The sequence below is a fragment of the Electrophorus electricus genome, chromosome 17 (assembly GCF_013358815.1).
Source record: "Electrophorus electricus isolate fEleEle1 chromosome 17, fEleEle1.pri, whole genome shotgun sequence".
Taxonomy (NCBI): domain Eukaryota; kingdom Metazoa; phylum Chordata; class Actinopteri; order Gymnotiformes; family Gymnotidae; genus Electrophorus; species Electrophorus electricus.
Window position 1 is genome coordinate 6,600,326 of NC_049551.1, and position 24,971 is coordinate 6,625,296.

Here is a 24,971-nt window from a genome sequence, read left to right on the forward strand (position 1 = left end):
TACCCCCAGTATTGATAACATTTTTGGTACTGCTACATGCACAGTAGTTCCAACTGTTTATTTCTGTGTTCTTCCCCCCAGCTCTGCAATATACATGGAGTGTATCACATCCTGGCATAAGGATAATTTTTTTAGATGCTTTAGTTCAGACTGAAAAAATTTGTTTAAATGCAGCCATGTATTATAAACCTAAAGACACTCATTCTTATTTCCAATACAACTCTTCACATTCCCAGGCCTGCCCAAAGTCCATACAGCTATTAGGACTTTGAATTTGAAGTAAGAATGAAGACTTCCTACAAAAATATGGAAATGTGTGAATATTTTCATAACTGGGGATTTCCCAAGGTCATAGATGTCATCAGAAGGCATAGTCATGTTTTCTAAAACACAATTTACTGTTAAAACCACTATAATTCCTTTGGTGCTCACATATGATCCTACAATAAACAAAAAAACAAAAAAAACCAGTGGCTAATATTAAACACTTCAGAATCTAATAATCTTCTATAGATGAGAAAAAAGGCATGTTTGTCAGCTGTGATGCTGCAGCCTGCATTCCCTCTAGATGTGCTACAAATGTATTAACACAGCCACTAAAATAAGTAGCACGTAAAGATAATTTGTTATCGCCCGTTCCTCCTCATACCTTACCACAAGAATTGTCTGTTTTATCTCATGTAAGAGTTGTAATCAGCTGTTCATTAGAGAAACCAAGAGATGGCTTGCTGGTCGTTTTGTTGAATACTTTCGAACCATCAGAATTAAGGATTTGTCATTTACAATAACAAGGCATTTTAATGCTAAAGAACTTTGCATTAATGATTTATCTGTTTGCATTGCCGACAGATTTTTATGATTTAAACATCTACTGTTTTGAATATAAAATGCTTCCCCTCCTAGCACTTCAGAGGTAAATGACTCTGATTGTACAGCTGACGGACTTCTCTCTAAAATGTCCTGTTCTCTGGAAGTCTTGTAACCTGGTGTACTCCAATGCTACCTCTACATCGTGTGTATGTGTGTGTACATAAAATGCTATTTTAGTCTGTGTTGTTAGTTGTTGGTCCGTTGGTTGGTGTTTGTAAGATCTCATATTTCTCCTTGTTTGTTATAGTTCTATCTCTTCTTCTTCCTCAGTGTACGTAACGCTAACCTGTGCCTTCCGTTATGGCCGCGAGGACCTGGATGTCCTTGGTCTTTCTTTCCGGAAAGACCTATACATATCCACATTTCAAGCCTTTCCACCCATACCTGAGGAGCGCAAGCCAAATACGCGCCTTCAGGAGAGACTTTTGAAAAAACTGGGTCAACATGCTCATCCTTTTCACTTCACTGTAAGTACAGGACTGATTCTTCCACATACTCTACAGTGTTTGTAGGTAGATTGGCATATGACGTTTATTAATGTCTTTACTGTAAGGTTTTCTGTTACACTCAGTTCTCCAGCAAGCAGTTGTGAAGCAGGAAAAAATGTAGGAAACAGAAATAAATGGCACATGTTAAATGTTGATCTGTTTCAGATCCCTCAGAACCTGCCATGTTCAGTTACCTTGCAGCCTGGTCCTGAGGACACTGGAAAGGTACGCCTCCCATCTAGCTCCCCTGTACACACACCCCAACAGCTCAGCATTGTCCTTCACTGTTTGTGCTCCTTGATCTTGAGATCGTGTGGTATTTTATCAAGTTATTAGATGGTTTAAGACTTGGCTGTTAATTTCACTAACCTGTTTTGCCCTGTGCAGGCCTGTGGAGTTGATTATGAGATCAGGGCTTTCTGTGCCAGGTCAGTGGAGGAAAAGATTCATAAACGGTAAGCATGCTCGACCTTCACCTCATTTCTCAATGCTTTGGAACAGTATAGACAGACTGACTCATAGAGCATGTAACATGCACAATTATTAGATGGATTCATTGTGTCTCGTCATTGGCCAGGTTGGGTAGAGTAGAATTTTGATTTGGTTTTTTTTGTTTTTTTTTTGTTTTTTTATGCGTATTTGTTGCAGAAATTCCGTGCGATTAGTGATTCGTAAAGTGCAGTATGCTCCTGAGAAACCTGGACCACAGCCGATGGTTGAGACGACACGGAGCTTCCTAATGTCCGACCGCTCTTTGCACCTGGAGGCCTCTTTAGATAAAGAGGTACCCAGCATACTGCTCCTAAACATATGGCTATGTTGGATACATAAAAGTTCAATACCTTCAACATATGAATATGTAAATCTTAAGTTGTTTGTAATGATCTCCGTGTAGCTGTATTACCATGGGGAGCCCATCAACGTGAATGTTCATGTCACCAACAACTCAACCAAAACAGTCAAAAGAGTCAAAACATCAGGCAAGTGATTCTTCCCTATCCGTCCACGTTGGGCTTTCATCAGTCTTGCAGGCTGTACTGTAGGTCTCCGGCTCATGCAGTAAGCTCTCTCTCTCCTCCTCTCTCCTCAGTGCGACAGTATGCAGACATCTGTCTGTTCAGTACAGCACAGTATAAGTGTCCCGTGGCTCAGCTTGAGGCTGAGTAAGTAGTCATCCTCAGCACCACGCATTTTTCTGTCGAGGAAAAAAAGATGTGCAAAAGAAAAAATGGCTGCATTGCTGGAGTACTTCACCTCTCCCAACTTCACTCCCTCTCAGTGACCAGGTGTCGTCCAGCTCCACCTTCTGTAAGGTGTACACGCTCACACCCACCCTGAACAGCAACAGGGAGAAGCGAGGACTTGCGTTGGATGGCAAACTCAAACACGAAGACACCAACCTGGCCTCCAGCACCATGTTAGTCCTTACCAGTTCAACTTTGTTCCACAAGTGTGTGTGTCTCTATTGTCGTTATGTAAGGAATCAGTCACTGGACTAATCTGCTTTTGGTACATACTTGATCTTGCCTTCTGCAGTGTGAAGGATGGGTGTAATAAGGAGGTTCTTGGTGTCCTGGTGTCCTATCGAGTCAAAGTCAAACTGGTTGTCTCCCGTGGAGGGTGAGTCACAAGAATGTCTACCATTCACCTTTTCTTTATGCAGTTATGCCATAGGAAGGAGCATTTGTAGCCTGGCATTTACTCTCTATAGGATTTGGATGACTGTTACTTGAACTATAATAATTCATGCATCAAAGAGCTTCAGCAACATATACTTTTTTATGTATACTTTACATAAATCCATTTTGAATTAGTTAAATGACTCATGACTTTGAGCTTTCATAGCTCAGTGTACTCTCGCTCTCTCTCTCTCTCGCTCTCTCGCTCTCTCTCTCTCTCTCTCTCTCGCTCTCTCGCGCTCTCTCTCTCTCTCTCTCTCTCTCTCTCTCGCTCTCTCTCTCTCTCTCTCTCTCTCCATGTGAAACCAGCAGTATGTTCCCCCTCATACCCGTCAGCCTTAGTTTAAATTGCAGATCACCTGTATGTGTGAAGTGATGTACGGTACACGGAGCTGTGTGCTCCAGTACCGACAGCAAGGCGCAGGAAGGGCCTCAGGACTAATTGTTCCACTGTTGGGACATTTGGATGGATAGAAGGCTTTCGAAGACTAGCTCTTTTTTTTTTTCCTGGCCATATTTCATACCTCCTTTGTATAAAGAAGACAGGTTCTGTGTTGCAGCGCTCCATAGAGAGCCTTAGATTTTCCATTTCCTGTCCCAAGAACTATAAGAAGCTATGTGAAAATAACATGTCATGAATGTTGTGATTCTATATTCCAACAGTGGAAAGGAAACTGACGCTCTCCCTTAACCTCCATGACTTTTATTTGGGTTTTTTCCCCCCCACATCATTCTGTTCTCTACTGGTGTTTCATCTTTTCCTCTGTGTATCTGTTTCCCTCCATCTGTCTGTTAACTCCCCTCCTCCCCTGCGTTGCGTCAGGCTTTTAAGCAGCTTACTGGAGAGGTAAATATACATTGTGCATCCCGCCGGTATTCTGATTTGCTTGCCCAGGTTTGCAGTGAAGCTTGTTCTCTCTGCTACTCATCCATTTTCTCTAGCCATGGAATTCTAACCGGATAACAGCCATATTGACGCACCAAAACTGAGTCTTTCAGCTAGGAGAGTCATTGCATTTTTTTTTTTGCTTTTGTTTTTCTGCATGCCACAGAGACGTCTCTGTTGAGCTGCCCTTTGTCTTAATGCATCCCAAACCTGCCGATCTCTCCAGCTCTCGGCCAGCCTCAGGTACTGCCCGATCTGCTGAACTTCTGCACTCAATGTATGACAACAAAACCCATTTGTTTGGGTCCAGACAGCTTCTAGAGAATCACTCAAGACTAGTCCAGAACAATAATGTGTTTGCAATGTGAAACCACTCTTGAAAGACAGGTAGGCCTAGGTTGTACTTAATTTGTCTCTGGGATTCTCATTCAGTGTGATTATAATTTGTCATAAGATGGCAAATGATTGTGAATAATGTATGTGTTTTCAACAGTTATTCCAGAGGCAGATCCACCTATTGACACCAACCTCATAGAGTTTGATACAAAGTGAGTTGGAGATAATGAATGGGTTAATAGTTTCTTTTTGGTTTTTTTCTTCATTTGGTGTATTAAAATGACCTTTTAAAAAATATTAGTTTATTACAAAAACACCAATAATATAGTATCAGAGTTTTCAGTTCTCACTGGGTGTATACATTCTGTTTCTTCATTTCTTCATAGTAGTTTTACCCAGGATGATGACCTGGTGTTTGAAGATTTTGCCCGTCTGAGGTTAAAAGGAACCACTGACGATAAGGATGAAGACTACTAAGACTTCCCTTCTCCTTCTGTTCTCTTTCCACTGAAGCCAGATGCCATCTCAAAAGCCACAGACTGACACACCCAAACGAACAATATCTTATAATGAAACTCATTCCTAATTTTCATGTCGTCTTTTTTGTGGATCCGTTTTTTTTGCCAAAACCTTGGCCATATCATTAAAGGACTTGGAGATGCTCAACATTTTTTAACGCTAAAGTGTTGATAAAAACCCGAGGAAAGGTGCTACAGTTTAAAGAGCATTGAACACAGAAGGAACAGCCACAGAAATCAAATCACTCCACTCATAAGCATATTGTGAGCTTATGCACCACCTGTGGCAACTTGTAGTTATTAAATGCAAGAAATGGATTTGGAATGTGAATCCAAAATGAAAGAACCAATGCCATTTCATTATTCTGTGATCTGAAGTTGATTTTGCAATGTCTTTTAGCCTAATTTACATATAGTTGCTAGGAACATTTAGTGAATACTTCTTAATATTCACCTGTCATAATTGAAATGTAACGAACAAGCGATCATATTGGGGATGCCAGTAACAATGCTCTCAGACAAGCCTCATCATCCAGCATATTGTTTTTAAAAAGCCTACTTAAACAGGTAGGCAGTGAAGCATGGTTTATTACTAAAATGATTATTGCTCGTGTTATCCATGGCATACTATATTCAACTCTCAGGTGTACAGGCTCATTTGTCCTTTATTCATTACATTGCAATGCAGTGCCCTCTGGGGGAAGAAGTGCTGCTTTTGGTGAAAATGAAAATCTTCTGCCAGATGGATAGAGATTAAATCAAGCCTCAGAAATTCTCATGTTAATACAAGTTTAATAATCGTAAAAAGGACATTGTCATTTACCTTTTTGTCTTTTGAATTTCGAAATTTATTTAACTTTTTTAATAAAAAATTGTAAAAATTCCAACCAAAGCCTCCCACTACTGAATACCAAATGCCATCTATATATTAGTTCAGGAGCTTGTTTTGACAAGAGTTAATTTGCCCAAATCTTATTTTATGCATTAGTATAGAATTCAGTTTTCTTATTTTTTTATGAAATAAGAAACTTTAGCAAAATGGGCATTTTCAAGAAACTGAATGAAAAGACTATTAGCAACTCATTCTTTCATGCTTGGCAGTGGACAAATCAGTTGAGCTTCTCTGGATGATTTGTGCCAGTGCTAGTTGCACAGGATGGTGGACGGGGCCTTCCATAGTGTAACCTTTTCAATCGACCAGCAAAACGATTCCATCTGTTGTTGGTATGGGACAACCAGAACAAGAAGTTCAGTTTAATTTTTACCTTCACTATAAGATGCAATAATAACACAATCAGTAAATATCAAGCAATAATCTTATGATCTATTCTGTAAATATTTTTTTATTAACATACATTTCTGGATATTAATTAGCACACCATCTGGGGAAAATGTTGAAAATATATATTACTAAATCACTAACTGTCGCTATTGCTATATCCAGAATAAAATGACTAAGATGAGCAAATCTTTGTTTTAAACGGCTCACAAATATACACGCTGAAAATATACTTTCAGCTTTACTTAAAGTCACTGCTTCAAAAAAGCAGCAAGCTAGTTGCCTAGATTTTTATAATTTGACAAAGCAAAAATTGTATATTTGAAGGAAACCACACTTCATATTACATTTAAAATGCCTTTCTAACAATAATGTATAGGGCTAAAATATAAATGTGAACATTGTGAAAAAATAATTACTGTATCCAGTTTTCTTTTTCATTCCTTGGTCAACCTTACAGTCACAGACAACTACATAAAGTGGAGGATGCGACACATATAAACTGCAGTTCCACAGCTAGTATTCACCTCTCTTGTGTGGCGTTGTGCTTATTAAGCCGTTCAGCCTCCTCCCTCTTCTCCTCGAGCCAGCGTTCTAGCAATTCCTCCTTTTGTCGACGTGCAACTTCGAGCTCCTCCCTCAGCCTTCTCTGCTCTAGTTGCGATGCTGCCAACTCATTTGATTGACACTCCAGTTTATACTGATAATCTGATATATCACTGTTTAGCGAGTTGACTCCTCTGGCCAGTAGAACTGCTTCATTACGGTAGCGGGTGACTCTATAGGATCAGGATACATGATTCAGTGAGGACAACTGGTATGCCTAGTGCGAGAAGGATATATGAGCTGTGATTGGCGCTTCACCTACTGTGAGTGACAGTACTGAAGCTCTGCCTCCTTTAAGTATAGATTACTGGTCAGGTCTGAGACTTTCTGTGTAAGCTGAAGAGACATTATTATCATTAACACCAAGAGGGAAATTAATAGAGCACATTCAGAAAAGCAGCCAGTATGGTTAAAATGAAGTTACACTTATATAGTGCCTTTCTCAGTACCCAAGGACATTTTACATCCAACACAGTGCTTTTACATCCAGCCAACACACCAGTGAGATGAAAATGTGCCGAAAGGTTTACTTCAGCAGAAGAAAACAAGGGAAATTAATACAAGCCAGTACAACTTGGCCCAGTGTGGAAAAGCAAGAGTCAAAAAGATGTCAGGAAAAGAATGGAAAGATTGTGCTGCAGTGAAGTAGGCCGAGGAAAGCACTGTTTTAGCTCTGAATGTGTGGAGCATTTCAGAAGCCAGAGGAGGATAAACTTCACATCCAGTAAAAAGCATCCTCCAAGAGAACACCTTTACAATGAAACCTGAGCAAACTGTCTTATACTGTCAACAACAAAATCCAAATGGTACAAGTAAAGAATTACATGTGGGAGAAAAAAAAAAGTCTCATTTGGTCTTGGACAATACTGAAGATGCACTTATGGCACAATAAAGCTTAGATTCAATGTGCATAAAATGTAGTGAACAGTTTGACAAGATATTTGATAGTGGAATAGACTTTTAAAAACGTACCTCTTTTATAATATGTTCACGCTCTTTCAGCTGCAGATTCAGTTTTAGATGGTTTTCTTCCTCAGCTGGGAGCCTTGATGTTCCATTTTTATACACATGAAAAGGAAATACAACTTGTAGGGGCAGATATCCACATCATATAGCATGTCTTGATGCATTTCTAGCAACTTATCATCTCAATTCAAAGAAGCACTTGCCACGATGCCCCCAAAAAGTCATACCTCTGTCTCTCAGTGTCTTCCAATAGGCTCATATGAAGGCATAGCATTTCTTCTAATCGCGACACTGTTATTAGGAAAACATTATTTTGTAAAAACAACCTTGTGCACGGAAACTGCCAACAACAGTAAGATAGGAAAACGTACCTGTAGCACAGAGCCCAGAGAAAGGATCTTTCTGCATGCAGTCCCTCTGAAACAATTCTGCACGCACATGACTCTTCCACGGCTCCATAACTTGTTTTTTTAATGTTGGCTATATGAGTGAGGGTTAGCCAGCTGATTATACAGTAAACATCGCTCGGATTTTTCTCCTTTAGTAGAAATCCAGTACGGCACAGATCGATGCTACAGACCTGAACTATTTTCCTTGTAAAAACTCGACATGTAAGCGTATCTCCTTCACAGTAAATGTTACCTGGCTGTCGCCCTTCTCCCTCTTGCTGCCATGGTTCGCGTTCTCTTTCGCTGAAGATTGTCCCGCTCCGCTTGCCGTAACGAGAACGGTTTAAGAGTGGGTTATAGTTGTTGTGAGGTTTGTTTATTGCATTTATTTCCTAGGAAAAAAACGAAACAAAACTAAATAAAAAAAACAAAAACAAAAACTCACCAACCCACGAATCGTCTCGCGTCATCGAGCAGGTGTAAGTTGTGTTTTTAACATTATAAACGTATAATGTTAAATATAAACCTCTGTGAAAGGGGACTTGGCGCTGTCTAACGCTTGTGTCGTGGGAATGCTGCGCTAGGCGAGTGGAAAATGGCCAACGACCGTCTACGAGCCCTGGAGGACGTGGAGAAGGAGATCGCCGTTGTGCTGCAGTGTGCAGGTGTGTCTCCACACTCGTCTGTCCTCACTGAGTAAGGCTTAGCAGAGCTGGCTAATTGAGCCTAGCCGGTAGCATTTAGCTAAGTTAGTATGGATGTTAATAGGTTTTTAGATGACTGCTCCGAAAAGGATCCGACTAGCTAACCGAGTCTCCAAGATATTTAGGCTGCAGGTAACTGGACGAACTCCACATCGACATATTTGGCTTAAGTAGCACAGTTAACCCAAAATGAATGTCAATTAATTTAAATAGCAGTTCTTTTTGGAAGTTAATGTTTTCATTGACACTTTGCCAGGATGGAATCGTGACTAATATGCAATTATCCTTCCTTCAGGGAACATTGTACTGGAGTTGTCAAAGGAGAAGCATAATGCAAGTTTGTTAGATCGTCAGTTGAACCAGTTTCAAACGTCCATTAACAGAGTGGAGAGTGAGCTCAGCTCCCAGATCCGTTATCTCACACAGGTTGGCATTCCCTATTCACGTCTAAGCATACCTGCATTCATGAAACATTGCACGCTATGTTACCTAGTGCTCCTTTTAAGCTGTTGATCCAGCAAATGTGCAAACCTGATGGCTTACCCAACTAATACATTGCATTAACTTAAACTGGTTTTCCATTCTTTCGTAGGGTTAAAAGTGATGGACTATATTGTCGTGCTGTTTGTAGATTACTCCTTACTAGTTACATACACGTAGGTGATTTATTTGGAAGACGTATCTTTTGTGACTGCAATAAATGATCCATGTGAAGGACTTGCATGTCATGAAGGAATTTAACACCTCTGTGTGATATTAGCACTGATATCTCAGTAAGCTTTTGGCCAAGGAGCACTGGTGCTCCTAACATCAAAAATTTAGGCGAACACAGAAAAAATTACGAACACCATACATACTATACTGAAAACCGAATCCAGTTACACTATTAAAGTAATCAACCAACATTCACCTCAAGCACAAAGATTGGAGTCAAATCTAATCTTTATTCCCATTGAATAGTCATATTGTGGGTTACACATCGTGTCAAGAGTTTCAATGGCTGTTCAAAATAGTCTACTACATACTACTCGCGTACTGTTTGGGCCCCAAATCAGTATGCAGTATGCGACCAAAATAATTTTTTTCCAGGCCAGAGCATCTTCATGGTGTACTGGACATCCCGTCATGCAATGGTGGCGGAAAGTCTTTCCCACGTCGGTGGGACCGTCATACGTTCACGTGACCTGGTTGTATGGTTTTCGTTTGTCACATACTGGATACTATACAGTATACTACTACGGGCTCCAGTATCGCATACTGGACACTATACAGTATACTACTACTATGAGCTCCAGTATCGCATACTGGACACTATACAGTATACTAATACTACGGGCTCCAGTATGGCATACTGGACACTATACAGTATACTACTACTACGGGCTCCAGTATGGCATACAGGACACTATACAGTATACTACTACTACGGGCTCCAGTATGGCATACTGGACACTATAAAGTATACTACTACTACGGACTCCAGTATGGCATACTGGACACTATACAGTATACTGCTACTACTACGGGCTCCAGTATGGCATACTGGACACTATACAGTATACTACTACTACTCCGGGCTCCAGTATGGCATACTGGACACTATACGGTATACTACTACTACTACTACGGGCTCCAGTATGGCATACTGGACACTATACAGTATACTACTACTACTACGGCCTCCAGTATTGCATACTGGACACTATACAGTATACTACTACTACTACTACTACTACTACGGGCTCCAGTATGGCATACTGGAGACTATACAGTATACTACTACTACGGGCTCCAGTATCGCATACTGGACACTACACATGATACTACTACGGACTCCAGTATCCAGTAGCTACACACTGAGTGGACTACGCAGTACGCAGTAGGCTATTTAGAACAAAGCCATTCCGGTGGCACATACAACTATGTTTCCTCTTCCACCGGAACTAAGGCAGCGAAAGTGTCTGTTATGCCACAATGTTAACATCCGATTGAGCGACAGTTTTGTTGTTGGTCATATCTATGTCTACAGTGATTTTATTATTAAAAATCTATTTTATTTGCGGTGTTTTATTTACAAAACTAGCATTATTTTAGAACCAATTTTCCCCCAAATTGTACATTTTGGACAAATTAAGTATTATATTAAAATGTATGCCAGACCAAACAACTCAATAATCTTAAGATTAATGTGGGACTTGAATTATGATTTTATTTTCATTAGAGAACAACCTTTGAACGAGTAAATTTATTTGCTCATTTACTATTATTGAATTCTGTTTAGTTATGTAGTTTAAATTAATTCAAGACTTTTTTAATGACCTGACAAATATACCTTAGCATTCTTAAATAATTGCTAACCTACAATTATATTTAATTTCTTGTTGAGATGACTTAAGTTATCCACGACATCTATTTACAATAGATGTCCTCGGAGTAAGGGTGAACATAGATTAGCTCCATTAGAAACACTTGATATTTCTATACATTTAATATACATTATTGGTGTATACAATGGAGCGTCTCTTTGTTGTATCTGAAATAAGACAAACATATTTGTATAAACTTAGGCTATAATCTGGGAATAGTATAAAAGCTAAGACAGCTTTTAGTGAAAGATAATGTCAGTAAAGAAAACAGCATGTATTAGGTGGTGTTCTTACAGACGTCTAATAAGTTGGGACAACTGGCATGCCTTGAAATTAAACTTGTATGTGGCACTGAACAAAAACCGTGAGAAATTATAGGCTGTTTTATGGCAACACACTGACATGCTTTTGTATTATTCTTCATGGCCATAAAACCGTAATACCGGTTTAGTGGCTGGCATGTTTTTTTAACCTAAGTTAACTAGCTAATGTTTCAGCATTAAAACAGAGCATTATTCAACTTTCTTTAAAAAAAGTGTGAGTGCAAATGCTAGTTTTACTTGCACTGTAGAATCCACACCTATGTTGACCTTATCTGATGATGTATGTCACAAGAGGCAACAAACCTTAGTGTGTGCTTTCTCTTTTCTGTTTGAGTAAAGGTGGCAACAGGGCAGCCTCACGAAGGCTCAACGTACTCGGCACGAAAGGATTGCCAGATGGCCCTCAACCGTGCTGAATATGCCCGCATCAAACTGGGAGAACTTGCACGCACCTGCGAGATGATGTTTGATCCGCAGACGTGATAGTTGTAATTAACATTAACATTGTAGTGTCTAAAAATGTTGCATAATGTTTTTATAGACCAATTTATAATCTGATTAATAATAGTTCCATGAGGAGTAAGATTTGAGGGTATTGTGTAATACGGAATTTCTCATTTGCCAAAACCATCCAGTAGGAATGTCTTACCATTTTCTCCTTTTTGACATTCTTGAACTTTTGCATGATGCAGTTGTAAAAAAAACAAAACAAAAAAAAAACAAAAAAACCCCACAAACCCTTTTTTTAAAGTACCAGTTATACCTTTGTTTACAGAATTGATGTCAATACAGTACCATTGTAATGTTTGTCATACGTTTTCATTGGTTTTCTTTAGTCTCTCACATTTCATTATACATAAATAAATAGAGTGTAAAAGCAATGAGCTTTTTTTAATTTCCACTTTGTTATTCAGGAACATTTCACATTGCCATGACCTGTTTACACACTTTCACATATTTTCACAACAATCACATCAAGTATATGGGTAGGAGAGGGACACAAATCAAACAAGCTAACAATAAATTAGAAGCAGCGCAACACAAAAATTAAGTGTTGTAGAGCATTAGATAATATTACTAATCAAAGTAAGATCCCAGAGCCACTGTTTTACACTTTGATGTTATATATTAATTTATCTCCAACAGTTGGCTGCTTTTACTGTGGTCCATTCTGTTTTGATTCTCATACAAGGGAAATGTGCAAGGATATCGTGCCTGAGTTTTTTCAGTTCAAAAATAGCATGTACATGTATAAACCAATATTTGATTAACGGTCAAGTCATTAATACATAAAAGCTCTTTGTGTCTGAATGGTTTTCCTTTTAAATTAACCATTTTACTCTGTATTAGTCACTAATGAATTGGGATCATAAGAAGGAAGGTTTGAACTGCTACTACAAATCGCTTACATAATTCATAAATTTCTAAACCTCTGGTAGTCTCAGAAGCCACCTACAAATAAATAAATAGAGGAAGATCTGGTGGCCCACTTGAAAGATATTTAACTTAGGTCACCATGTACTCTTGACGCTTGTTCAGTCGAACCTGGCACAGAGAAACAGCCCCGACTCCAACATAGATCGCTGCAGCAATGAAGCAGTTGATGCCCACTTGGTTGTATAGTCCGTAGATCGTCTGCGGTGGGTTTTTGCTGTGGGTATGCAAAGAAATCAAAACAGAATCTTAAAAAGGTACGCAGTAATACCCTCCTAGGCATGTTTTCTTCGCAGACGTATTATGTGACAACGGGTATCCTCGTGAAAGCAACTCACTCATTGCGGATGTCTTCCTCAGTAAAGGGAACATCCTCAATCAACACAGCAGATTTCGCACTGAAGAAAATCCCCAACATTACCTGTGTAAATAAGTAAGCCATGTAGATCTTGCTTTTTAAAAACTTTTAATTTCGTGTAATTCTTGATTGAAGACAACTAATGGATATCCCCACATCAAACCAGTTAGTCAACTAGCTACCTATATAGGGGGTATATCTAGCTCTAGAATTAGCTAACCTATATATCTTCTAGAAGCTATATATGCATAACTAGCTAGCTGCACACAAACATTAAGTAGATTAGAATTTACCTTCTACACCTCTACGGTATATTAAGTTAGCCCTCGTATTAAATAAATGTGCAAAATCTTAAGCTACTTCAACGACAAACGGCTATTCCTTAGTTAGCCTTGCTATCAAACATACATGGATGACTGGTTGATTAGTCATTTTCAGATATATTACCAGCAGGTTAGCGTAGATATACACTGCCAACTGATAGACTCGGTTTATAAATAAGGAAAATCAGCAAGGCTCACATCATGAAAGCTACTCAACCATTGTGGATGTCTTCATGGTTAAAAGGAACATTACAAATAGCTAGCAGCGAGCAGGAACACTTACCAACATTATAACACCCCATATGCTTAGTACAATCCCACAGGCGGCCAGTTTGGGGCCACAGAATAACAAAGACGGCATTACTTCTGAATCGTTGCAATCAGGAAAAAACAAATTATGATAGCTAGCTAGAATAATACGTCCTGAATGACGGTCAACCACAATCCTCTACAAATTCACGAAAATGGTCGCTAGTTACTTCGTTCATCATCGGCTCGATTCGTGTATTTTCGTCTACTATCGTCTCCTAGCCAATCAGATCTCACACCCGTTGTATTCTGGGATTTCAGCTCATAGTGCAAGTAGCAACTTTGCTAGCCTAGCTAGCTATCTGATTATGAACAATAACATTGGCATAGAACAAATGTCTTAGGAAAGATTTAAACCTTTTGTTTCCAATAAAACGGTGCAGATTATTTTTTGCAACAGTCGCGGAGTTTAAACTGTTGCTATTTGGCAACAGTATTTTTTAACTAGTTAGCTAAACCTAGCTATATTAGAAGCGGGCAGACTGGCATTAGGTAGTTAAGCCTTCTGTTGTAATAAAGTTTGCTGCAATGACATCGGCTTCCACGAAGGTAAGAATACGTGACTTTGTCTAATAAATGCAATGATCTAATAAATGCAAGATATTTGATCTACCCTTGATAAATAACTTGTTTGTGCTAAATAGGTAGGTGAAATTTTCTCGGCGGCTGGTGCTGCCTTCAGTAAGCTAGGGGAACTTACCATGCAGCTGCATCCAGTAGCCGATTCGTCTCCTGCTGGGTAAGGGTACATTACCTTGCTTCATTCATACGCACGTATCATAAATGCAATCTGTACCTACTTGTAATTTTAGAAAGACCCCCAGTTAGTGTTTAACGTTCTTTCCTTGGTTGTTCCTTCCTCTTCCTTGCTATAATTGTAAGCATGTGAGTAAGAATCAGCCTACAGCCCTAATGCAGGTGATTAATATTTTGTTATAATGGTATAATTTCTCCATACCCATCTCTAGAGCCAAATGGACAGAGACAGAAATTGAGATGCTGCGTTCAGCTGTGCGGCGCTTTGGGGATGATTTAAACAGTATCAGTTCAGTCATTAAGGAACGCACAGTGTACGTTTTTGCTCATGATTGTTTTGTTCTCATTCACTTTATATGGTTCAAAACCCAATTTCAATCTTTATTTTGCTCTTACAATAATTTCTTAATTAATACGAAATGCTGAATTATAATGCATTATTCTCTCTCTCTCTGTCTCTCATTTGCCTCCATCACAATCTTTCTGCCCAAAGTGCCCAGATTAAGACCACAGTGAAGAGGAAGCTCTATGAGGACAGCCGGGTTCCCCTCTCATCTGAGCCCTCCAAAAAAACTGTGAAGAAAACTGCTGTTGCCCTGGCCACAACTCCAGCAGCCATGACTCCAGGCATGGTGACAGGCCCAGCCTCACAAGTTGTTGTGACAGCAGGACGGCAAAGCACTTCCCCTTTACCACCCACAATCAAGAAACCAAAAACCGCAGGTGACCATCGCGTAAACATTACTTACTTTTTCATCGTGTTCATTCCTAATTAATTACTGCTGGATTTGACTGGGTTGGTATTCTGCCTTAGATGTGACACTCAGTGCACTGAATGACTCTGATGTCAACAGTGACTTGGTGGATATTGAAGGACTTGGAGAGGGTTCTAACAAAAAGCCCAACTTTGATCAGGGTAAGGTTGTTCTCTATATACTACGGAGTGGTCAGTGAACAGAATTTTCTTACCAATGAATTATTTTCTTATGAATGTTGAATGCCAGTTCCTGGTTGCCATAAAATTGATTGTAGTCAGTGAAAGGTATGAATGTCACCTTTTCACCTCACAGGTGGTCTGGCTTTTTGGACTGAATGGCTTAAATATGACCAGGGTATTGTTCCGCAAGGCCATTCAGATGGAGTACAGTTTGAGGGAAATAAATGTGACTTGTGATATCTAACATGAAAAATGCTTGACTGACAGTAGTAAAATACTTTGCCTTGACAGACCTAAATAGTCACTGACTTGGGGCTTTTGTCATATCTTAGGTTTGGTTAAGGCAAGCGTCTTTATACAATTAGCATCAGCATTTATGTAATTAGACACATTGTTTTATGGAAATATGACTCTTCCTTTGTGTTTCTTCAGAGAGTCTCAGTCTGGACTCCAGCCTCATAATGAACTCCAGTGATCTACCTTTACTTTCACGGTGAAAACAATCCAGCAGTCAATCACAACCTATACTCGAGAAGATCAGCAGTACATGTGGATATAGTTTTACTTGGTAATCAAACATACATTTACAGATGCTTGAACCAGTTTTTGTCTACAGAAGACATGTATATAGCCTGGAGTTGAGACTGTTTATACTGGTTGAATACTGAAGACAGATGGTCCATTCATATAATGACCACATTATTTTTTATTTTTTACTTCCAGTATTAACCTCTTTGCTGATATAAAATATTTGTTTTAATTTTGTATTTGAATGTGCTTTATTTCCAGGAAGTGCTATAACTGTAGAGCTGTTATATATGTTTTACCCTTTAGGCCAACCATGAATAGGCATGCAACAGCTGAAACAGTACAAAGATAAGCTTAGTATATTTCACCCACAATTTAAGTGCAGCTTCACTTGTACATAGTATTATAGTGAGTTTCCTTTTCCGGTGATGCACAAAGTTGAAACATTTCTTACATTTGTTTTGTTTCATACATCAGAACAGAAGGGGTTTACTTTATCAAACATCTGTGTTCTCATTGCACAGTGATGACTTTTGCAAGCTTGTATGACTGAACTTTGCTTCTTTCATACAAAGGTATTGTTTAGGTTTTGGAACTGGGCTCTGACTTAATTTGTCATCAAATAAAAACCTTTTTAAATTGCAGCTTTATTTTATTGTCACATCTTTATATACAATATACATATTAAAATTGTTCTGCACTTCTTATCCACTGGAAATGAGACTACCAGATGTAATACTCAGGGAATGAATATACCTTCGTTACCTGTTTTATATTACAGTTTCATAAAAAATACATAAAATAATTTTTTTTTTCTTTTGGCAACTAGAACATATTTACATCTCAAACACAAGAGGCAAGAGCCATTGACTGTCATTTTATAGAGTGTTCTATGTGCTTACAACCATTATCCTTCCTCTGGGTGTCCCAGCAGACATTGCAGAAAACTTTGCAACAATCATACACCGGTTTAACGTTTCTTTTTTTGTTTTATGCAACCACCAATGGTGACTCTTCGAGCAAACTTCCCCATCTAATCAAGAGTAATAAAAGGCAAAACTATACAAAACCAAAATTAATCCAAGCCAAGTAAGTACAATATTTTGGATTTTCTAGAGGATGCCTTTACTTCACCCCCAAACTTAAGATCGCGATGGGACAGTTTTCGAACAAGCTTAACCATTTTATGGCCTTTAGTTAAAATGGCCTTTTCAATAAATATCAATTCAACTAATCAATATATTGGTTCAAATAAGAAAAAGACAGGTAAGGCGTACAACCCACAATGAAGAAAATGACAATCTATCCTAGTTTGTGTTTTTAGTTAATCTATATTGCACATTCATTTTGGAGGACCAACGTAGATAACCACTGGTATTATTCTTTGATAATCACACAAAACATATCTGACAACTGGAGACTGACAACATGTGCAAGTATCTTTGGAATTACTTAACAAGGTGTTTCATTGTACCAGCAATAAAGCTTGTAAAAAAAAAGCAAAACAGAAAAAGCAATATATAAAATATCTGAAAAAAAGTTTCTTCTTTGCCAGTGAAATATAGGATAATAGGATTTTAGCAGAGTTCACACACTCAAATCAGAAAAACAACATTACAATTTAGCCACTGTCAGGCTACTCGAATTCATAACAATGGTTTCATCTTTTAAACTAAAATTCAGATGAATGAAGTGCTATGGGCACTGTATACTTTTCAGATCAGATCCACAACAGCCCTGTTCTTGCTCAGCCAGTTCTCTGTAACCACTAAAGCATATGTCTGCATGATGTGAAAACTACAGTTAATGCACATCATTATCTTGTAATTTATTCTCCCTTAACACATTCAGAAAACATACCAAACTAGGTTCATATGATCCCACTTATGAAACAGTAATATTGATTAACTTTGATAAAGTCCAATACTGTGCAAAAATAAAAATAAAATTATATCCACCAATTAAACTCTGCCTGAAATAAGATGCCTAGCATATATAATCTCAAATACTTGGTTTTTATATATTTATTTTTTGCATTCATGCTGGTAAATGCATTTGGCTCTCTAAGTCCTCTTGTCACATGTCCATTCCTAGTGATTCTTCCATCACTACAGGACCCCTGTAATGTCCTTGGAAGAATGATGTGACCCAGGTTTAAGAGCAGGCTGGTGACCCATCATTCCACTCAGTGCCAGTGCACTACCAGGTCCTTATGTTTGTTTGTCTGGTTTTTTTTTTTTAATGATCATATAAGCACTTCAAGGACATTTACAAGCAAAGCATAAAAACATAATACATTTAGCCTGTATGAACACAAATGAGGCCTGAACTACTCACAAATCTCAGCATATTTCTAGCGATCAGACACTTTACGTATTCAGCAAGTCTACATTTTGGAAGACCTCTTTGGACCACATCAATGGTTACAGGCATAAAGAAACAATGTTCTGCCACCACATTAAAATAAAGCAAAGGGAAGGGAAGGTAGTACTTGTCTACTTGTACTTGCATGCTAATAAGATGCAAAAACTAATTAAGAAATCCCTTATGGATCAAGGATAACCAGTTTCTACTCACACTGCTCATGTCAACTCAACTGTGTAAATATTGAAGTTATGCCACAAATGCAAGGAGATACAGCACAAGGGCCCCGGGCACCCGTCCTGCTGCATCCAAGCAAACAAGTCAAATAACACTGGTCCGCACTGACACTTTCCCTGACACTTCCACCTTCATCTCATCTGGCTTTCTTCAAAATTCAAAGTTTGCTCGGGTACGTTTTCTTTTAAAATTTGTGGACATGAACACACTCCTATCAAAGCACCAAAACAATGCAGTGATGTCAAGACAGGACTACCAAACAAGAGTTCTGGAAGCTCAAGGACAAGACCAGGTCCTTCCTACTCTGCCAGTCTCATTGACCTCAGCCCAGGACTCATGTAGTCTACAATAGTCTGGGAATCCATGTCATGTGAGTGAGTGGGTAAGCACTGTGGTGGTGTTCTAGATACTGGGGTGGTGGGACGTGAAGGATGGAGGAGGCGAGAGTGAGAGTGGGCTGTTCTGAGGGCTTGAACAAACAGGTACGGAGTCCACACACTGGGGAACACTGTGTGGAGAGAGTGGGCAAAGCCAAAGCAAACTCGACGTCAAAACTAACCAGGAGACACTCTGTATCAGAACTCACCAGGAATAAACATTTTCCTTTCCGCATTATGGGATTTCTTGGGGAATGAAAAATAAATGCTCACCTGACAGTACAGCTAGTTATGTGGGCTGGATCTGTAACTCCAGCCACAAAGAGTTTTTTAGGAGGGCCGTCGGACTCCACTCCCCCTGAATGACAGGGAAAAAACAACGTAAGACATTAAACAAACACGAAAACAAATGGTTTACATTCAGCAGTGTATACTCTCTTTACATGCTTTTACGTACATTTCTAAGAGGATATTTCACAACTGTGCCAATAATTTAGTCTTAACACCAGTTAAATAATTGGTACCTTTATATAATTAATAAAATTGTCTTACCTTTCCTTTTCAAAGGTGCTACCACCGGCCATCTCACAGCAGAACTCACCGACCCTCTACCAGAAAACAGCAAAGTGTCATTACACGTGTTGCACTAAGGCAAAGCACTGAGGTATCATTTCTAATTAAGTCAAATGCAGTTATTTATTTGATTCCAGCCCAATGAGGCTTACCCCCGAAACCTTCTAGTTGGACTGGGGGAAGAATTAGGAGTGACACCAGAGTCTTGGGAATAGAATCCCTGAGAAAGAGAAAGGGGTGACAGAGAAAGTTAACAAGTGTTTCTGAAGCTGATCAAACCAAAGCAGTACTTTATACTCACTGGTGAAAGATGCTCATGCCAGTGACCGGCAGGAGGTAAGGGGACTGTAGTTGAGGCACTATGAGAAAGAAAAGCCATATATAATGCGTGTACAGGTTTGGGTACAAAGCAGTTCCTGCATGATCACTGACACGCATGGACATATATAGTTACCTTAGTCTCTGTAAACTCCCTCTGAGAGTCAGTTCCATATTGTCCATCTGTTGAAAAAAAACAAAACAATTACAGCACCGTTAAGGCTGCATGCTTGTTCCTCAAATCAGACCTCAGTTAAAAAAATGTACCTCAACATTAAAGTCTCTGGAAATGACATGAAACCCAAACCAGACTAAATAACCGTGTCTAATAATAACATAATACCACTGGTGTTCAATACTGAAAAATTCAGCCCCACCTGCCTCCTGTGATCCGGCCTCTCACTGGACAAGGAGAATGGAGAAGGAGGGAGGGTCTAGGATCCAAAGGGCAATACACTTATTTTCTTCTGACAGTCAACACACCTCTGCTTTGTATCTACATTACAGACAAACACTCACCCTGGAGGGACAGCTAGGATTGATGGACACACTGCTCCGACGATACCGAGCTGAACTGTTAGAGTTGAATACTGTCATTGCATCACTGTTGTGGAAAATACAAGTGAAACACAGATGAAAGTTTCCGGAAAAAGATGATACATACAAAAACGCTAATACACAATACCAAAGTTCTATAAATTATATAAATACAGAAAATGCGATAAATAAATTATATAAATACATTTTATTGCGATACAGTTGGGCAGCACATGATCAATTGTTCTCACCTGACATTTGTGATCATAGGGGCGCTATTCGACCTTCGAAGAGCCCCGCCCCCGCTCCCACCAGCTGCGCCTGCGCACTGGTCTACTTCCATTCTTTCCATGGTTCGTCAACAAACCGGAGTATGATTTTTACAGGCAGCCGGATTGAGCGCTCTCTACAGCGGCGTGAACCCCAAATCTAACGCGGCTAAAGCCTGACCAGCAGGCCACACGCCAAAGTGTTCGATCCAATTTTAAAGCCGTCAGATAACGGGAACGGGACTTATTTCCCGTTGTCCCTATTCTATCGCATTTTCTTTTAAGTTAAAAGATTTGAACGTCGGACATAGTTTACAAAACTCCTCTAGCTAGTTCGTGGGGTAAAGGCTTAAATCAAGTAAGTTAAGCACTAGCTCCGACAGGTTTAATTTTAAGAGCCCCCTAGCATACACCAGCTACAACTAGTTTTCTCACTTGGGTTGCAAGTGAACTTTCCGTCAAGTCTTCATATAACGTTTAACTGAAACCGCTCGAAATATCAGCCAATGTCGCGTTAGAAGGATTTAATGACAATCGACATACGTAGTTTGGCTAGCTAGCTATTGAGCTATTTTCCAAGTTTACGTGCTAGTTTGTAAAGCAGCCGAATAATGCAGTAGCGCAGTCCATAACAAATCCGCTGAGGTGAGTTCTCCAGACGGATGCATTCTGCTTTAGGAGAAACGCCGCTTTTGCTTTTCGGTACCTCCGAATAATTTAAGGTGGTCGTGAAGTTAAACGGTCTTTCATTAATTTAGAAAATAAAAAATATTTCCCGCAACCAAATTGTGGTGGTCTTCTTCTTGAACAACAACACCTCGCTCTGGCCATAAGGAGAACTGCACACTTTTGGACTGTTTCTTGTACACTGGAAGTCTTTGATCTTATGCCCGTTCCTGTAGTAGGGTCTTCATCATGTTTGTCTTCTGTTTATTTGCCTTCGATTTTTAGGTATTCGCAAAATAAGCCGTTTAATCTTCCACTTTACTGATTCATCACAAGAAAATTACATTATTTATAGGATAAAAATAATCATTAAATATTTAAAATATTTTGGTTTGTGTCTTTGTTTAAGGAAGTAATGGCCTGCTGTACTACATCTGAATTAACTGAATAGCATTTAATAAATGTATTAACTAAATGTACTTTTCCTAACGTAATTAATACAGCATAGAGTCTGGCATAGTTTGGATTAATTTACAGTTCTATGCTACAGGTATAGTAGGGAAATTCACCACAATATGCTTATCATTTAATAGCATATGGGCTTCATGCCAGGTTTGCAGTATAGGAATGTTAAGGTCTTATGAAACAAGAATAATTTTTAACAGAGGAACTCCAAATCATTAGGTGTCTTCTGAAGGATTCCTGTTGTGCAAGCTTGTGGGAGTAATATGGAGCTTTACATTATCAACTAAAAATAAGGACTAAACATCTTCATGGTTCAGCTACCTTCTGTGAATTTTAATGTAATATTATAAACCCTCATATAGCAGAATCAGGTCAGGAGAGGCAGAAAGGTATTTTATAATATGTTTCTTGATCACATGCTATGAATGTAACTTGCTTCCTTTTACCTTTTTAAATTAATTTACTGTTCTGTGTTACTTCCATCAGCAATTTCATTACATCCTATTTCCTGCATAAAACAACAATCATTTTCTGTCTTTAACACTGGAGTTAAATGAAAACATTAAGCAGTGTATACAACCAGTGTTAGATATGGGTCTAGCATATTTGATTTATACAGTCTTTAAAGAAAGGCCACAAGTAGTATTTTGGCTTTAAACAGTCTTACAAGGCTAACTTCAAGAAAAAAAAAAAATTATGGTCACAATACTAAAGTGCTACATAATGTCTTAATATAGGATGCATGTGTTAATTCATATTTCAGTATGGTGACCACACCTAATAATAAGTTGGTAAAATGCAGCCACATTATATATTACAATTTGAACAGGAAAAATGCTAGTAACAATAAATACAGGAATATCATTCAAACTCGGACACAGACAATTCATATGAAATCCACCACGCACAGGGCTCAGTGCCATTTACAGTTGCCTGAGTGATCACTGAGGATTTGGAGTCATTTTCATGATTGTGGTTTGTGCAATCTTTCCCATGCTCTCTCCCCTCTGCCCTTTTCACGCCACCAAGAATTCGTAATGGCCAGGCAAGGTGTGCCGGATTGCTGCTCTCCGTCCATCCACAGCAATGGATGCCGTTGTCCCCAGTTAGGAAGTAGAGGAGAGCATTGAGCCACGAATTGAAAGATGCCAGTGGTCGAGTGATCTTGTAGCAGATGGAGATGGCATGCATGGTCTGGCACTCCGCGTTGGCCTGTTTCAGGATGAGGTACAGCGTCCGCGTGATGTGGAATGGCAGGAAACACAGTGCAAACAGGAAGGTGATGGTGACGATGGTTTTGATGGACTTGCGGCGCCGGCTGATGTACGGCGCGTACTGAGCGCCGGAGATGGAGATGGATGTGGCATGCCTTCTCCCGCCGGGCCCTGCATCGGCGTCGCCACCCTCTTGTGCATACTCCTGGGCGTGCAGGGTCTGGAAAATGGTGCGCACAACCTGTGAGTAACACCACCCAATGACAGTGAAAGGAACGAAGAACCCCAGCAGGTGAAGAACGACTCCATATGGGACGTACTCTGAAAACTCACTGTCTGTCGCCACGTCGTAACAGTTGGTGTATGTCTCTGGCTCTGCTCTGTCCAGTCTCTCTGTCGACCCTAGGTTTGCACCTCCATACTCCGCGGCTCCATTTTCGACCACACTCATGACTTTGCCAGTTTGGGCGAAACGGAAGATAGGGCAAGTGAGCAGAAACACCACAACCCACACCATGGCGCACGTGCTCTTCACAGCGCGCTTGCTCTCCAGCACAATGGTCCGCATAGGGTGGCAAATGCCCATGTAGCGGTGCACAGAGATGCAAGTGAGGAAAAATATACTGCAGTAGAGATTAAAATAGAAGAGAAAGCGCACCAGTCTGCACATGAAGTCCCCGAACACCCAGTGGTCACGCATGACGTAGCTGGCCACCAGCAGCGGCAGAGACATGCTGTACATCAGGTCAGTAGATGCCAGGTTGACCATGTAGATCAGCGACGCGTTCCACCGGCGCGCACTGCGGTACGAGCGCAGGATGACGGTGGAGTTGAGCACAACGCTCAGCAAGAACGTGACAGAGTAGCACAGAGGCAGGACAATGTACTTGTACGACTCATCGTTGCTGCAGCTGAGTGGTCCCATAAGAGTCGATGCTGTATGGTTGCTAGAGGAGTTGGAGCTCCTGTCCTGCTCCACTAAAGCCCCTGCCATGACTCACGTCTTCGCTGTCAGCTGTTTATGGCACAGAAACAGAACTTCATACTACACTCCCACCACCACCCCCCCCTACTGTTGATGACTATTTGGGGCTGTTTATGTTCCTGAGGTTGATGTCCAAGTAGTTTAATTTTAAATCCTCAGAATTTTCACAAGCCTTATATGATTTCCTAAGTTTACAAAGATGCAAACAAATATTTCAAGTAATGAACTTTTGAAATGAGACTAAAATGCCATCATGCTGTAATACACAGGTTTCCTAATCAGGTTACGTGTCAGATTCGCTCTGTCTGCTCTGTATTACTAAAGGAAATACATGTTGCACAGTCGTTGTTTAGTGCTGATTCAGCTTCACTTGGTCTATTAACCTTTCAATCAGTAACAAGTTTCTCCATAAAACTCTCCATTCATCCTTCAATTTTCTTGTGCTTCACTTTAAAAAAACCCCCCACAGAAACAGAAATAAATCCTATGACATTGCAAATATTGTATATATATCAGTATGATCTTCATTTGCTGATCTACAGTTGGCTTTTATGGAAACAGTAAATATAAAATACTTACGTGTACAGGACATTTTCATTTTAAGCACACATTATTGGCGCACCCATGACTAAATGCCACTGTCCAGCCCCTTCGCCAGTGTCTAAATATCAAACATTTGTGACATGTCAGTAGTTTTTGGCCTGCATGTGTGTGTTCCTGCAGGTATGCTGTGGTAAATAATTAATATCCATTCATTCAGAGGGAAGCACTGAGCGGAAACCCAATACAGCATACAATACGTTAGACTTCAAAAATCCTCAAGTACTAGCAAATATACAACCTGAAATACCTAATTTCCACTTAAGCTCATTTAAGTCTAATTAGTGCTTATAGAACTGTAAATTTATTGA

The 24,971-nt window shown here is 39.6% G+C and overlaps 7 protein-coding genes across 16 annotated transcripts in view; 3 read left to right on the forward strand and 4 right to left on the reverse strand.

Moving 5' to 3' along the window:
- The window catches only part of arrb2a (arrestin, beta 2a), an 11,226-nt gene extending 5,562 nt beyond the window's left edge, over window positions 1-5,664 (forward strand). The window contains exons 5-16 of one of the 6 annotated variants that reach the window (XM_035535829.1): window positions 1,141-1,337; window positions 1,524-1,583; window positions 1,746-1,813; window positions 2,007-2,142; window positions 2,254-2,338; window positions 2,449-2,521; window positions 2,638-2,775; window positions 2,895-2,978; window positions 3,861-3,884; window positions 4,090-4,166; window positions 4,417-4,471; window positions 4,646-5,664. In XM_035535829.1, the coding sequence (XP_035391722.1) occupies window positions 1,141-1,337; window positions 1,524-1,583; window positions 1,746-1,813; window positions 2,007-2,142; window positions 2,254-2,338; window positions 2,449-2,521; window positions 2,638-2,775; window positions 2,895-2,978; window positions 3,861-3,884; window positions 4,090-4,166; window positions 4,417-4,471; window positions 4,646-4,736 (1,088 nt within the window). In that variant the 3' untranslated portion in view covers window positions 4,737-5,664. The remainder of the gene's footprint in view (window positions 1-1,140; window positions 1,338-1,523; window positions 1,584-1,745; window positions 1,814-2,006; window positions 2,143-2,253; window positions 2,339-2,448; window positions 2,522-2,637; window positions 2,776-2,894; window positions 2,979-3,860; window positions 3,885-4,089; window positions 4,167-4,416; window positions 4,472-4,645) is intronic. The other 5 variants (XM_035535830.1, XM_035535834.1, XM_035535831.1 and 2 more) reach the window with 5 other exon arrangements.
- si:ch1073-143l10.2 (autophagy-related protein 16-1) lies at window positions 5,400-8,335 on the reverse strand. 2 transcript variants are annotated; one of them, XM_027020934.2, is made up of 7 exons: window positions 8,271-8,335; window positions 8,000-8,108; window positions 7,856-7,919; window positions 7,635-7,707; window positions 6,925-6,998; window positions 6,584-6,835; window positions 5,400-5,992 (listed from the first exon to the last, which is right to left on the reverse strand). In XM_027020934.2, exons 2-7 carry the CDS (start codon window positions 8,085-8,087, stop codon window positions 5,887-5,889), a joined length of 657 nt encoding a protein of 218 aa, XP_026876735.1. In that variant the 5' UTR covers window positions 8,088-8,108; window positions 8,271-8,335; the 3' UTR covers window positions 5,400-5,886. The 2 variants fall into 2 exon arrangements, with proteins under 2 accessions (XP_026876735.1, XP_026876736.1); XM_027020935.2 differs by having other exon boundaries at window positions 8,209-8,288.
- Window positions 8,336-8,362: 27 nt separating this feature from the next.
- med11 (mediator complex subunit 11) lies at window positions 8,363-12,222 on the forward strand. 2 transcript variants are annotated; one of them, XM_027020937.2, is made up of 4 exons: window positions 8,363-8,496; window positions 8,602-8,682; window positions 9,017-9,147; window positions 11,750-12,222. In XM_027020937.2, exons 2-4 carry the CDS (start codon window positions 8,613-8,615, stop codon window positions 11,891-11,893), a joined length of 345 nt encoding a protein of 114 aa, XP_026876738.1. In that variant the 5' UTR covers window positions 8,363-8,496; window positions 8,602-8,612; the 3' UTR covers window positions 11,894-12,222. The 2 variants fall into 2 exon arrangements, with proteins under 2 accessions (XP_026876738.1, XP_035391728.1); XM_035535835.1 differs by lacking the exon at window positions 8,363-8,496 and having other exon boundaries at window positions 8,597-8,682.
- Window positions 12,223-12,282: 60 nt separating this feature from the next.
- rnasekb (ribonuclease, RNase K b) lies at window positions 12,283-14,017 on the reverse strand. Its single transcript, XM_027020938.2, has 3 exons — window positions 13,809-14,017; window positions 13,183-13,265; window positions 12,283-13,061 (listed from the first exon to the last, which is right to left on the reverse strand). Exons 1-3 carry the CDS (start codon window positions 13,884-13,886, stop codon window positions 12,917-12,919), a joined length of 306 nt encoding a protein of 101 aa, XP_026876739.1. The 5' UTR covers window positions 13,887-14,017; the 3' UTR covers window positions 12,283-12,916.
- A 47-nt stretch (window positions 14,018-14,064) lies between these two features.
- Window positions 14,065-16,905, forward strand: c17h17orf49 (chromosome 17 C17orf49 homolog). Its single transcript, XM_027020936.2, has 6 exons — window positions 14,065-14,383; window positions 14,479-14,573; window positions 14,803-14,904; window positions 15,084-15,313; window positions 15,405-15,506; window positions 15,960-16,905. The coding sequence occupies exons 1-6, from the start codon at window positions 14,363-14,365 to the stop codon at window positions 16,022-16,024; spliced, it is 615 nt and encodes a 204-aa protein (XP_026876737.1). The 5' UTR covers window positions 14,065-14,362; the 3' UTR covers window positions 16,025-16,905.
- On the reverse strand, window positions 16,693-21,542 carry LOC113584175 (protein FAM122A). Its single transcript, XM_027020933.2, has 9 exons — window positions 20,713-21,542; window positions 20,444-20,528; window positions 20,302-20,358; window positions 20,061-20,107; window positions 19,908-19,965; window positions 19,759-19,826; window positions 19,586-19,641; window positions 19,307-19,391; window positions 16,693-19,164 (listed from the first exon to the last, which is right to left on the reverse strand). The coding sequence occupies exons 1-9, from the start codon at window positions 20,811-20,813 to the stop codon at window positions 19,059-19,061; spliced, it is 663 nt and encodes a 220-aa protein (XP_026876734.2). The 5' UTR covers window positions 20,814-21,542; the 3' UTR covers window positions 16,693-19,058.
- Window positions 21,543-22,227: 685 nt separating this feature from the next.
- LOC113584188 (P2Y purinoceptor 3) lies at window positions 22,228-24,675 on the reverse strand. Of its 3 annotated transcripts, none has more exons than XM_027020956.2 (3): window positions 24,640-24,675; window positions 23,409-24,090; window positions 22,750-23,295 (listed from the first exon to the last, which is right to left on the reverse strand). In XM_027020956.2, the coding sequence occupies exons 2-3, from the start codon at window positions 24,067-24,069 to the stop codon at window positions 22,826-22,828; spliced, it is 1,131 nt and encodes a 376-aa protein (XP_026876757.2). In that variant the 5' UTR covers window positions 24,070-24,090; window positions 24,640-24,675; the 3' UTR covers window positions 22,750-22,825. The 3 variants fall into 3 exon arrangements, with proteins under 3 accessions (XP_026876753.1, XP_026876757.2, XP_026876756.2); XM_027020955.2 differs by having other exon boundaries at window positions 22,750-23,316; XM_027020952.2 differs by having other exon boundaries at window positions 22,228-24,090.
- Window positions 24,676-24,971: the final 296 nt, after the last annotated feature.